Source organism: Rhinatrema bivittatum, chromosome 5 (assembly GCF_901001135.1).
Source record: "Rhinatrema bivittatum chromosome 5, aRhiBiv1.1, whole genome shotgun sequence".
Taxonomy (NCBI): domain Eukaryota; kingdom Metazoa; phylum Chordata; class Amphibia; order Gymnophiona; family Rhinatrematidae; genus Rhinatrema; species Rhinatrema bivittatum.
This window is the reverse complement of record NC_042619.1, coordinates 173,375,826-173,389,245: the sequence shown is the minus strand read 5'-3', so window position 1 is coordinate 173,389,245 and position 13,420 is coordinate 173,375,826. Positions and strand designations below refer to the sequence as shown.

General features: G+C 42.9%; 1 protein-coding gene across 2 annotated transcripts in view; it reads left to right on the top strand.

Moving 5' to 3' along the window:
• TBC1D4 (TBC1 domain family member 4) overlaps positions 1 to 13,420 on the top strand; it is a 331,945-nt gene that overhangs the window by 311,526 nt on the left and 6,999 nt on the right. For both annotated transcript variants that reach the window (XM_029603027.1, XM_029603026.1), the window contains 3 exons: positions 2,689 to 2,933; positions 6,299 to 6,458; positions 8,246 to 8,415. In XM_029603027.1, the coding sequence (XP_029458887.1) occupies positions 2,689 to 2,933; positions 6,299 to 6,458; positions 8,246 to 8,415 (575 nt within the window). The remainder of the gene's footprint in view (positions 1 to 2,688; positions 2,934 to 6,298; positions 6,459 to 8,245; positions 8,416 to 13,420) is intronic.

Genomic DNA, 13,420 nt, shown 5'->3' with positions numbered 1-13,420 from the left:
GATACATCTTTTAATGGAGACCAAATCAATTAGAAGGAAGCTGTATTTCGTTATTTTATTTTTGAGTAACTAGTGACTGTAACTAGTCACATCTTTCTGACAGTAGCTTTCTCACAGGTTGTTTAAACTAATATATCCTCTGTCACGATTTAACCTACTACGCAGCCCCCCCCCCAACCAGCAAAGGTCATCGATGAGCCTTGCTCACAACCGCTCTAGCTGCCCTAGTGCTGATCCCAATGGGCAGCGAGTCCAGGCCTACTTAATCCAGCCTGTCCATTCTCTCAGTGCCTCTTCTTTGAGTCACCTCTGCTTGCCATCCTTGCCTTGGTTTCTTGCCTTGTGGCCTAGCCCGGTCCCCTGCCTTTCCATGCAGCCTACCTTGGCCTCCTGCCTTTCCTCGTGGCCTACTTTGACCTCCTGCCTTACCCTGTGCCTTATCCTGTGCCTTACCCTGTGCCTTCTGGCCGTGCTCTTTCGCATTCCAGGCTTACCTGCCTCGCTGTGTACCTTTCTAGGTCATCTTGCCTTGCTCTGTAGCATTCCAGGCCCATCTGCCATGCTCGGTGCTCTCTTAGGCTTTTCTGTCCTACCTTGCATCCTTCGGGCCTTCTAGGTTTGCCTAGCCAGCCTTGTGCCCTATTTGGACTTTCTTGTTTCCTGTTGCCTGTTCTAGTCCTATTCTTGCTCAGTCCTTGTCTAGTCCAATCCTTGCCTAATCTTGTCCTTGTCTAGCCCTTGTCCTTGTCCAGTTCTTGTATAGTCCTGTCCTGATCCAGTCCTTGTCTAGTCCTGTCCTTGTCCAATCCTTGCTTAATCTTGTCCTTGTCCAGTTCTTGTCTAGTCCTGTCCTTGTCTTGCCCTGACCAGCACAGTCCCTTGTATGCTATCCCAGGCCTTGCCCTTGCCTCTGGTTGAAGCCTGCAGTTTGATTCCAGCCTTGTCTCCTGCCCTGCTATATCCGGCTCCCAGCTTGTACCGGGTTCCAGCTCCCAGACTGTGACTTGTTCCAGTTCCAGCCATGCTTCTACGCTTGGCTCATCCAGTTCCGGATAAGTCCTGCTGGTCACCAGAGCCCAAGGACTCAACCTGCGGGGGAAGTGATGGTATAGGCAGAAGACCTAGTCCAGCTCTGCCCCCGAGTCTGGCCCTATTCCTGCTGGGGGAAATCCCAGCCCTGCCTGCCTGCACTGTGACAACCTCATTGAGACTGGTGTCTGATCTCAACTCAAAAACCTGATTTTTGTAATTTTATGGCTGCAAAATATCCAGGGTTCAGAGCCACGTTCCCTTATTTTTATATTTTCATTCCATTGGCCTTAAAATATCCCTGGGCATCGTTCTGTTTTCCTTCCAGTGTCTTTGCATTGCTGGAGCTATCGTGGTTTCAATCCCACAAGTGTTGGCATTCTTTTCTCTGAAATATTATGACTGTAAAGTGCTTGGTATCTTGGCTTGGGTGAAAGACTCTGTGGGCATTCTAACACATGCAGAGGATTGCAATATTTGAGTAGCATAGCACTCTTTCAGTCTTTCACATCGATGTATAAATTCTCAGAGGTAAGCAGAGCATGTGCAGTTTCCTTGTTTCCACTGGAAGAATAATTCCTTTTTTTCTTTTTAGAATGAATGGGAGTGAATATTGAAAATATATAGTATATTGTTAGCCTCCTCCCATGCCCCTCCCTCCCCTCAGAAAGAAAAATGGTGTTTATTCACCATAAAATTGTATTTGACATCATTTCCATTCAGGACACAATCAGTGAAGGACTTGTTCTATGATGAATCTACATGGAATTGTTTGGCAATATCTTGCTTTCACCTTACACTTGTGTGTGTGTGAGATCAGGGGAAATCTCCTTCCCCAGCCCTGTACTTTCCCCTTCCAGGATTCCTAGGTGATTGACATGAAGGAGAGATGCACTGGTTTTATGGAAGTTTTCTGAGAAGAGCTTGTCTCATGTAGGAAGGAAAGAGGGGGAGGTAACTACACCCGTAAATATCCAAGATTAGAGAACGCCAGTCTGTAGGGCGTCAAACAGATGTGAGTTTCAGGATACTATGTTGCTGTGACATGGATTTATTTGATTGTATGTGTGTTTCTTGGTTATGTGTACTGCACTGTTTATGGGTTTTTTTAAATTTATTGTTTATTACATTTATAACATTGTTAACAATGAAATAATTCAGGAATTTAAAGGAAAATTTGCATACCGTCACATCGAACATGCATAATCCATACATTGTAAATTATTTAGCCCACATCTAGAGGATTGTTTATGTTTTTACTGTAACCTGTCCTGGGCCAGTTTGAAAGGACAGGCTAAACATATATGTAAATAAATACTATTCACAATGTATTGCAGATATGGACTCTCGATTATGGTTAATTTCCTTATTTGTTTTAAATCTTTAAAAACACACTTATTTGCTGTATTCTAGGACCTGAGTTGGCTATCTTTGTTCTGCGGTCACATCATTGGAATCATGGTTTCATTATGGAACCTATTTTCATCTTACAGGCAACTTGCACAGAGAAACAAGAAAATAATAAAAGGAGGGAACACATTTACATGGGTTTCAGAAATGAAATACTGTCAAAGAGAAGGAAAAATATGCTTCATATGCTGTATCTTTAAATATCTGAGCCACAGAATTAAAACTACATGTCTTCTGTTCTTTGACTAGGACGGACATTTCCAACTCACCCTTACTTTTCTGCCCAGCTGGGAGCAGGGCAGTTGTCTCTGTTTAACCTCCTGAAAGCGTACTCTTTACTGGACAAAGAAGTGGGCTACTGCCAGGGTATCAGCTTTGTAGCCGGAGTGCTGCTTCTTCACATGAGCGAAGAGCAGGCCTTTGAGATGCTGAAGTTCCTCATGTACGACTTGGGCTTCCGCAAACAGTACAGGCCCGATATGATGTCACTACAGGTAGGCCCAGCCGTACCAAACGATCCACATAAGAGGTCACGGCAGGAGGCTCGAAAGGGGAAGACTCAGGAGTAACAACATTAGAACATATTTCTTCACAGAATGAGTGGAGGATGCACGGAACAACCTCTTAGCAGAGGTGGTGGGGACAAACACATGAACAGAATTTCATGAAAGCATGGAGTAAGCACAGAAGATCCTTAACTTAAAGAAAAGAAGGGAAAACCAGAGATCAGCTGGGGAGGGAGGGTGTCAATGGCATTATAAAAGGAAACAAAGCAGGCATACTAGGTAGGCCTTATGGTCTTTATCTGCCATCCTACTCTTATAAAATCAGAAACTCAAATTCCAGTAGAATTTATTTTATTGCTTTAAAAAACCTTCAGGAGGGGAATTGTTCTGGAATAAAGGGTAGCATCATATGCTGCCAAGTGGAAGAATTTTAACAGGTAAAAAGGGAGAAGAGTAAAAGCTTCCTCATTTTAGGAATATGTGTAAAGGGATGTGACATTTTTATGTTTTATTTTACTGCTTGCAAACTTTTTTAGTGTGCACAAACAAATTGTGAGCACAAAACATCAGTGCACACACTAAAATGTATTGAAGGTAATTTTCAAAGATATTATGCGCATAAAAGTAGCGTATATCTAGGAACCTTCGTTTTCAGTTTTTATTTTATTTTGCCTGGGAATTTCAGTGTTAGAACAAAAATGAATTCAGTGAAAAAACAAAATTTCCACCGCTTTCTTTTCTTGTATATTATTTCAAAATCATTTTGCCACTGGCATTTTGTTTGTTATAACATTGAAATTTCCAGGCAAAATAAAATAAAAACTGAAAATGAAAGTCCCTACATATATCATAGCAATTATCAAAAGCCCATTTACGCATATTAGGCCTGAGATAAAATGGGGGTTACACATGCGGCCGGGCCTTGCGCGCGCTGCACCTATTTTAGAAGAGGCCCGAAACGCGCACAAGAGCCAGGCCTCTTCCAAGGGAGTGGAGTGGAGGAGTAGCCTAGTGGTTAGAGCAGTGGGCTACAAACTAAGAGACCAGCTTTCAAGTCACACTGTCGCGCCTTGTGAGCATGGGCAAGTCACTTTACCCTCCATTGCCTCAGGTACAAACCTAGATTGTAAGCCCTCTGGGGATAGGGAATACCTACAGTACCTGAATGTAATCCGCTTTGAAGTGCTGAATAAAGTGAGAAAAGCAGAACATAAAAAAAATAAATAAATAAGGGATGGTCCCGGGGGCCCATCCCGGGACCATCCCGGCCCGTTGCCTGACCCCGGGCGCTGTCCCGGGGTCAGGCAACGGGCCGGGACAGCGCCATTCATCACTGTCCCGGACTCTTGTACACCGGCCGGCTGCCAGCGCGCACAACTTACTTCAGGTTGGGCCTTGTGAGCGCACATGTGCACGCGGATTATAAAATCCGGCGCACGTGTGCACGGCCTGCCAATTTTATAACATGTGCGCGCCGGCGCTCGCATGTTATAAAATTGGCGCGTCCATTACAAAATCTACCAGATAAAGTGCATTTACACACAGAAACCTTGTGACATTTTAGCCCTATGGAATGAGCTATACACATAAAAGTAGTAATTTTCAAAAGCCCATTTATGCGCATAAATCTTAGGAAAATTACCTCCTTTATGTGCACAATTTTGTGCATAAAAACAAAATTGAGCACACCAAAATATAGCAACATGAAACAAAACGAAAATTCAAAGGGCAATTTTCTGCCTGCAAACTCCTAATAGTATAAGGTATCCCTGAATACTTGTCATGGGTTATTACAGAACTCTTGATTTCTCACTGAGGCTTTGCCTTTTTTTTTTTCTGGTGCATCCAAGTGATCTCTCCATCAAATGCCTCTTCCCTGGCTCCTGGATGTTACCACTTTGTCTGTCCTCCTCTCTCGTGCTGAGCTTACAGCATCTGTTTCTGTGAACTGTCTGCAAGAGGCAGAGAGCGATAGGGTAACTGTCATGGAATTATTTCTCAAGAACTTTGCGTGTGGGAGGCCATTGCTCAATAGAGGGAGATTGCTAGGCATCAAGGACCATGAGAGAAAGGTCAGCATCATAGGCCATCAGCTGGCTTTGAGATGGTTGATGGGTTTTAGCTGCTTGAGTCAGAATGGGCGTTCCTTTTGGAACAGTACAGTTCACGAAAAATGAATAATATATACAGGCAATGTATAATCATTCGGTATACGTTGCCTGATATCCCAGCAGGGCCTTTTAAGTGCCTTCCAGTCTTACAGATAAGAATATTATTATCATTGCTCATTGAAAGGTGCCTGCCCATGTTCAAATAGAGAATCAACTGCAGAGACAGCATGCAGGCGAGGAACTCCTGGTTCTAGTCCCAAGGTATAACCTCTAGCCTATTTCATCTCTCAGAACTAAGAGTCCCGATGTATTTGACACATACTGCACCAGTGCTGGAGTTCTCATTTTTATTCAAGTTTTTCAGAGGAAAACACATTGCACTTTTCTGTCATTTTTTTTTAAACATTTTTTCGTGTTTGTGGTACATTTTCTACTTCATTCCAAGCATCAGCTTTGACTCTGGGACTTATGCCATGGAATTGATGATTTGAAGGAGCAGGCTGTTGCTTACAGATCAGCAGTAATGACTGGCAATGGAATGAGATGGAGGACACAGAATTTCTCTGGTAGATTGTCCTGTAATGCCCTCTGCCAGAGTCCCCCTCATTCATCTTTTTGTGAAAAGAGGGCTTCTAGTGAATCAGCCCATTACACAGGGATTTTACTTTGTCAGACCATAGGACGTAATGAAAATATAAAAGGAGCCTGAGAACAAATATATTAAGAACTCTGTGCTCAGAGAAAAAAGTAGACAGCCACTTCACTCCACTGACATAAAATAATAAAAAAGATGTGATCTTTCATTGTCTTCTTATTTTTATTTTTTGCAACTCTTTTATAAAACAAATGAAGACATGCCATTTTGGTGTTTTGGTTCCCAATGACAACTCCATCATTGGGAGCCAAAATATTGCTAGCTTTGTATGTATGAAAAATGTCTCTCAAATAAATAGAGGTACAATGAGCAAGGTATGCTTAATTGCACCTCAAATCAGAGAAGGGGGCGATCCTGTCTAGTGATGCCAGCTCTTGGCAGAAGCATCTTGGGGATTCTGGTGCATTACACTGTGCATTAAGTGGATGGTTTAACCCTATCGCTCATGCAGAATAGGACCAAGTATAAATATATTTGTAGGACAAATAATGAATTAAGGTGATAACTCATAAGCAACTTCCAGTGTGGAAAGAAAATAGATTAATAACGTTCTTCTTCTTTCTTCTTTCCTTCAAACTTGAAATCAGATCCAGATGTACCAGCTGTCAAGGCTCCTCCATGACTACCATCGAGACCTTTATAATCATCTGGAAGAGAACGAAATCAGCCCCAGCCTTTACGCTGCTCCCTGGTTCCTCACACTCTTTGCTTCCCAGTTCCCACTAGGATTTGTAGCCAGAGTTTTTGGTAAGATACACTGACCTGAAGAGGGGAGTCACTAAACTCTCGAAAGCCAGTGAAAGATGTATTGTTAGTTGAGCAGGAAAAAAAATGCCACCTGCAACTTGTTTGATCTTTAATTTCTATATTGGTAAGATACTGAAGTTCAGTTCAAAGTAGAGGAATCCATGGTCCATCCTGAGAAATACTGGACAATCATATTTCTCTGCCTCCCCACCTTTTCTGGATAATAGAGAAACAGTAAACAGACCCTTTATCCTTGTGAAATATGTTTTGAGTAGTTTGCTGCTTGAGGTGGGGTAGGGGAGGGGCCTTGCAAACTTTTCATTCTTAAGGCACACAAACAACAATTAAATACATTGAAAATGTACTTGGGTGATCTGAGTAAGACAGAGTAATACTGTCAGTGCTAATCAATATACCATTCTGTAAAACCAGAGTGCAGACCCTGCTTATTAAAATTACACTTGACGCCAGGAAGAACCCCCTGCTGGAGAAGTACTATGGGTCGCTGCCGTGGGAGGGAAGGAGGCTTTATCTGCATGTACGATAGGGTTAAGCCATGTACTCTGCACATCTGCTGTGTGCCATGCCAAAACTGACTGTACTGTGGCGGCATCTCGCTGTACCACTTTAATCCTGGTAGGGAATAATAATCACTAATGATACATGCTTTTTTGGTCCATAACCTGAACAGAAATGACAATGGTAAGAAACATATATTCCCCCTTACGCTGAAATTATTTGGACATTATTACAGATGACAGACAATGCAATGCATGAGGTAGTGAGGTGTAAATATTCCAAGAAATATGTTATACCTGCTCGTTGGCCATATACATGTTCCACCTAAAATCCTACCTTTTTTGAGGATAGTTTTAAAACTGAAATCCTGGATTTTTTTAAAAATTATAACTTGGTCGATTTTAATCATGTTTGCCATAATAAATACATTTCCTGATACCTCCTATTTGTTTTGTTTATGTGCTTTGATTGGAGTATAAGCTCCATGGAGCTGCACTTTCTCTTATGTGTATCTGTATAGTGCACCTGTATGTACATCTAGTAGCACTATAGAAATAAGTACCATATAGAGCACAATTTATCTGAAGATCTATTAAATGTAGCTTCTCATTATCCAGAAAAAATTGCGGTCTCTGTACCATAGCGTATTATATGGAAAAATCTTGATTATCTGAAAATTGGTTGGCTTCATATGATCCTTTATCTAGAAAATCTCCCATCATCTGAATTTTTTTAAATCCGGAAACATCTCCGATCCAGAACTTCTGTTATCTGGAAAAATCCATTATCTGGAAGTGTCTAGGCCAATGATTCCAGATAAACTGTGCTTAGTAGTGGTGGCAGAAATAGAAATGATTCCTGCACTTTGGTAGGTGTAATGTATGGCCTCTGTAGGTTGTATGGTGCTGTGTTTTTGTATTTTCCCTCCACACGTCAGCCCTGTTAATTGCCTTCCATATCACCCCCTTTACCAGCTTATCATGGTCCATAGTACAGCAGCTTGAAGCTGAAGAGCTTCCAGTACACAAAGCAAGAAATCTAATTATAGATAAAGTGAACCCCCCCCCCCCCAACTTTTAATTAAGTACTTTTGAGAAGTATACAGTGCATTGTCACAGAACTTTACACTGTCTATCACAAGGCAGGTGGCCAAAGTAGAAAATTCTGATCGATTTCCTGTTTTCATTTCAAAGCCAGAGCAGAAAAACGATGGACAGCGGCAATTTGGCTGGATTATAAGATATGTGTATTTTGTTTCTTTTCCTCAGATATAATTTTTCTTCAGGGAACAGAAGTCATATTTAAGGTGGCACTTAGCCTGCTGAGTAGCCACGAGGCTTTTGTAATGGAATGTGATAGCTTTGAGAACATTGTGGATTTCCTCAAGTGCACAATACCAGACATGACGAAGTCGCAAATGGAAAAAATTATAACCCAGGTCCAGTTATTTTCTTTCACTCTGCCTTTTTCTTTCTCGCTATGTAATTTGTTGTTAGTGGATAGCCTTGGATTAAATGAGTATGAGTGCGATTCCAGGAAGATCCCTGGCAACGTCATTTGTGAATGGCAAAACTTCAGTGGCGATCCTTGTCCTCATAAAGACACGGACATCGCCTGATTTGTGCCCTTGATTTGGCCTCGGAGCGAAACATGATGGGTTCATTAGGAGCAAGCACCGTTACTGCTGCTGCTGCTGCTGCCAGCACTTCTAATAAATAAGGGAGGTTGCCTGTTTAATTTTAATTTGCATTTAAAAAAAATGAAAAAAAGAATAGAATGGGGGGACACTCTTTGCATGCAAAATGATGGACCAATGATTAAGGATGACCCAGGCATTTTGTGCAGGAAACTAATTTGTACGAACGGGTGTTATGAAGGTGCTTTTTGCAGCTATTTCTTTAAGTATCTGTGGGCCTCATTTTCTAAAGTATCACAGGCCTGCGATACTTTAGGGAATGAGGGGCGGGGGGCCGAAACGGAGGGTGGGCCTACGCTAGCCGGCAGCGATCGCACCGTTGCGGTGCGATCGCTGCCGGTTTCGCACCCAATAGCGCCACCATAGAACGTGTAGATATTGGGCGTGAACTCGGACGCGAAAAGGGCCTTAACTTTTCATCGTCTGCGGCGTCTTAGCGGAGTCGGCCCTGGTGACGCCCCGACTCCTCCTCTTCTGGGGCCGACTCCGCCCCCATTTTGGTATCTCGTGCGATCCGTCTAGAAAATGAGGCCCTGTGTCTTTGTAAAAAAATTGCAACCTACATTTATTTTCAAAGCCACGATTGTGGTCTTGGGTAAAAGACAATGGATGGACAAGAGTGAATAATGGATTTGTCTAATAGTAGCTTAGGGGTGGATTTTCAGCAGCATCTAGTTGCTTAACTAGGGAGTTAGGCAGCTAGGAATTGGGGAAGTAGGGAGTGGGGGTAAGGGGGTACCCCTCCCCAACAGTGGGTACATTTTAGCTGCTCTAAAAGTAGGCAGCCCTGGGGCAAGGATTGCCAGGGAATGAAAGTTGGGCACCTAATGCTTATTTCCAGTGTTAGGTGCCAAAATGTAATGTAGGCACTGCAATATCAGGCCTAAATCTAGGTGGCCTACATTCAGGAATATTTTCAGCCACAAACTTAGGTTCAGCTGAAAATTCACCCAAACCTAAGTGGTCAAAATCTGGCTGCCTAGGTCAGACTCTCAGCTGGGGCTGAAAATTGATCTCTTGATGTTTTGAAGATCATGGAAACCTCACCGATTTCTGACATGGGGGTTTATTGACTTGGGTGGAAGAGGCTGATCTTTAATCTCCTGCTCTAGGGAATCACTCCTTTACCTTAGACAGTGCTCTAAGGGTTCTATTTACTAAAGTGCGCTGGTTCCCACAGTATTCATTAATCGAATACCAGTGGCGGTAATGCCTACAATATCCCTTGCACCGCCCCACACATGTGGGGCCAAGGGGAGCCTCTGGTCAGTCTGCACCATTTAGGTAATGGCAACAACGAGGGGGAGGGAGATAGAGGACGCTGCCAGTGAAGTTTGGGTGAGGGTGCGAGGCTTACCAGTTCATTTTGGGGGAGCATTTTTTTAGAAAAAGGGATTTGTTGTGGGTGGGCGATGCTGGGCTTAAGCATCAGCTTTCAGTGCTTGGCCTGTGAAAGTTACAGCTCATCAGCAGTATCAACCCAACTTATGCAAGCTGCACTAACATGCCAGTGAGCTCATTAGCATGGCTTGTAATGTTAATGAGCTGATTAGCATATTAATACAGGAAGCACTTTTAAATGCATTAATTCTAAAATTCCTTGGGGTTGATGCAAAGCAGTGTGCTCAGTCGAGCGCACTGTTTAACCCATGATTGGATTGAATGCGCGTTGTGTGGACTTGTTTATTGTAAGACCATGAGTGTGCAAATGCATGTCGATGAGGCTAATAGTTATTCACCCCATATGCAAAAAAATAAATGTGCGTCCAATCCGCACATTTTTGCACTTAGAAATTAACACCTGCGCAGAGCAAGTGTTAATTTCTGAACATCCCAAAAGGTTGTACGGAAAAGCAGAAAATACTAGAGATGAGCTTCGTTTTTCTGGCTTGGGTCGGGTTTCAGTTCGGGCGCTTCGTGGGAAAATTTGTTTTCCTACGGATCGTTTTTCACCAAAAACGAAGCTGGAACCCGAACCCGAAACTGGAAAAACGAATAAAAAAAACTCCCCAAATCGGAAAAAAAACACCCCAACCCTTCACATTTACTTTCTTACAACCCCCCACGATCCCAATCCCTCCCCAAGACTTACTAAAAGCCCTGGTGGTCCAGCGGGGTCCCGCGAGCGATCTCTCCCTCCGTGCCGTCGGGCCTGCTACGAATCAAAATGGCGCCGATGACCCTTTGCCCTTACAATGTCACGGGCTACCAGTGCCATTGGTCAGCCTCTGTCACATGGTAGGAGCAATGGACGGCCGGCACCATCTTGTGCTCCTTCCATGTGACAAGGGCCGACCAATGGCACCGGTAGCCCCTGTGACATAGTAAGGGCAAAGGCTATCGGCGCCATTTTGAATACTGGCAGCCGACGGCCCGAGTGCAGGAGATCACTCCAGGACCACCGCTGGACCACCAGGGACTTTTGGCAAGTCTTGGGGGGGTCAGCTGACCAATGGCAACAGTAGCCCCTGTGACATCATAAGGGCAAAGGGCCATCGGCACCATTTTGATTCGTAGCAGGCCCAACAGCCCGACGGCACGGAGGGAGAGATCGCTCGCAGGACCCTGCTGGACCACCAGGGCTTTTAGTAAGTCTTGGGGAGGGATCGGGATGGTGGGGGGGGGGGGTTGTAAGAAAGTAAATGTGAAGGGTTGGGGTGTTTTTTTGGGTTTTTTTTAAGTGCCCCTCCCCCCCGCACAAACCCGAAGAACAAATTTTCCCCGAAGTTCGGGGAAAATCCATTTCCTGGTTCAGGTCCCCCGACCTGGTGTTCAGGTTAGGGAAACGGATGCTCAGTTAACCAGCATCTGTTTTCCGAACCCACAGACAACTGACCTCTCCAGGGAGCCCGCTGCCAAGGAGGCGCTAGGGGTGCACAATCAACCCTAGAGCCTCCTTATCAGCGCGACCCCTAATTTAAATATTGCATGGTGCCCCCAGGAGAGGTGCCTGGGTGCACATTAGGAAAGCGGGTGCTGAACACTCAGTGCCTGCTTTTGGTGATTTTTTATTGCATCGGTCCCCTTGAGAGACATGAACCAGTATGGATTTCAAGATATTCTTAATGAATATGTGTGTGATATTTTCACACAATGGAGAAAGTTCATGCAACTATATTGGATGCATGTTCATTAAGGTTATCCTGAAAACCTGACTGGATTACAGTTTGACACCCCTGATCTAGAGAAGGATTCTGCTGTTTGCCATTCTGTTCCATAAATTTTTGTAAGTAAAGAGCTAATAACAACGTGCATCACCATAACAGAATTTTAGCTGAATGGATGTTCAAAGTTTTGCCTTTTTTTGGACTCTACCAGAGAAAGGCAAGAGGCCACCCATCAGATGCTGCAGAGGTCGAGGAAAATCTGCAGCTCCAGATCCGGATTCTTCCGTGGGAGACAGGAAAGCTATAAAGCCCAAGAGGATCACACTCATGGTCTTACAATAAACAAGTCCACACATCAAGTGTTGTGTTCCAAAACAAAATGCTATTTTACTGTAGTGAAAATCAAGTAAAGCAGTACAAAAAATAGAAGAGTAGAGGAAAATAGTTCTTTATCCCGTAGTCTCAGTCAGAAGAGAAAAAATATGAAATCAGAAGAAGACAATTTCTCAGGCTGCTTGAATTAGCAGTGCAGGAACTAGGATCTCATTTGTTATTTTATGGGCCTCCTTTCCCTTAGGATCCCAAAAGGAAATTCAAATCCTACTTTCTCATAAAATAAACTGTGGTATGTACATGTGGCCAAGAAGTCTAAATATCAAATTACAGGTTTCAGTACAATTATTTGATAGATATTTATACCCTGCTTATCAAAACAAGGAAGTGGCCATCCCTGCTTAACATGTGGACGTGCATCAGTTCAGATCGTCCCTATTCAAGATCTTTTTAGCAGAAACTCTTTTGTCTTATGTGACATGTGAGGACTTAAAATAATGGAAGTACAGTAATAACTACTAAACTAGAAGCTTTAGCAAAAACCCAGGTGCTGATTCTGGCAGGCTGCGCATGGGATCCAGGAGGCTCACTAGTAATGGTAGCTATGCAGTGATGATAGACTCAGACTAGCAGCTAGGGGGGCAGGATTGGGGGCACTGACCACTGAGGCCCAGCTGTGGCTGCACTTCTGCTATGTTGATGATGAAGTGATTTCCTCACATCCGCAGGATACCAAAACATATTTATTTATCGGTTTTATATACCGTCATTCAGTATTCTATCACAACGGTTTACAAAAACATAAATCAATAAAATAGACAAAAAATACATTACAAATAATAAAATAAAATTATAAGTACCATAATAACAAATTTAATGCAAAATAATACATTTCAAATAATAAAATAATGTTTAAGTACAATAACAATATAAATAAAAGAATAATAAAATAGTAAAATTAAAATAAGTGCCTCAATAAGAGTTTCAATGCTAAAACAGTGATATTTGCCTCTCAAAGTGCTTTCCTAATCTTTGCCTATTTCCTAGAGTTGTTAAAAAATTCCGATATCATAACCATAAAACTTGCTTCTTAAATGCCAATCTAATCTTACCCTGTATCCTGGTACGCTTTTATAAAAAGCCATGTCTTAAGATCTTTCTTAAATGTTTTAAAATTAAAATGCTTTCGATATCGCCCTTGATCTGACCTCACTTAAATGTGCCATGCAAATTGAAGGGATGGTTAGTAACCCCTTATTTGTAGATCTTAAATTACGTTGGAGCATATGTAGATGGATAGCTGCGTT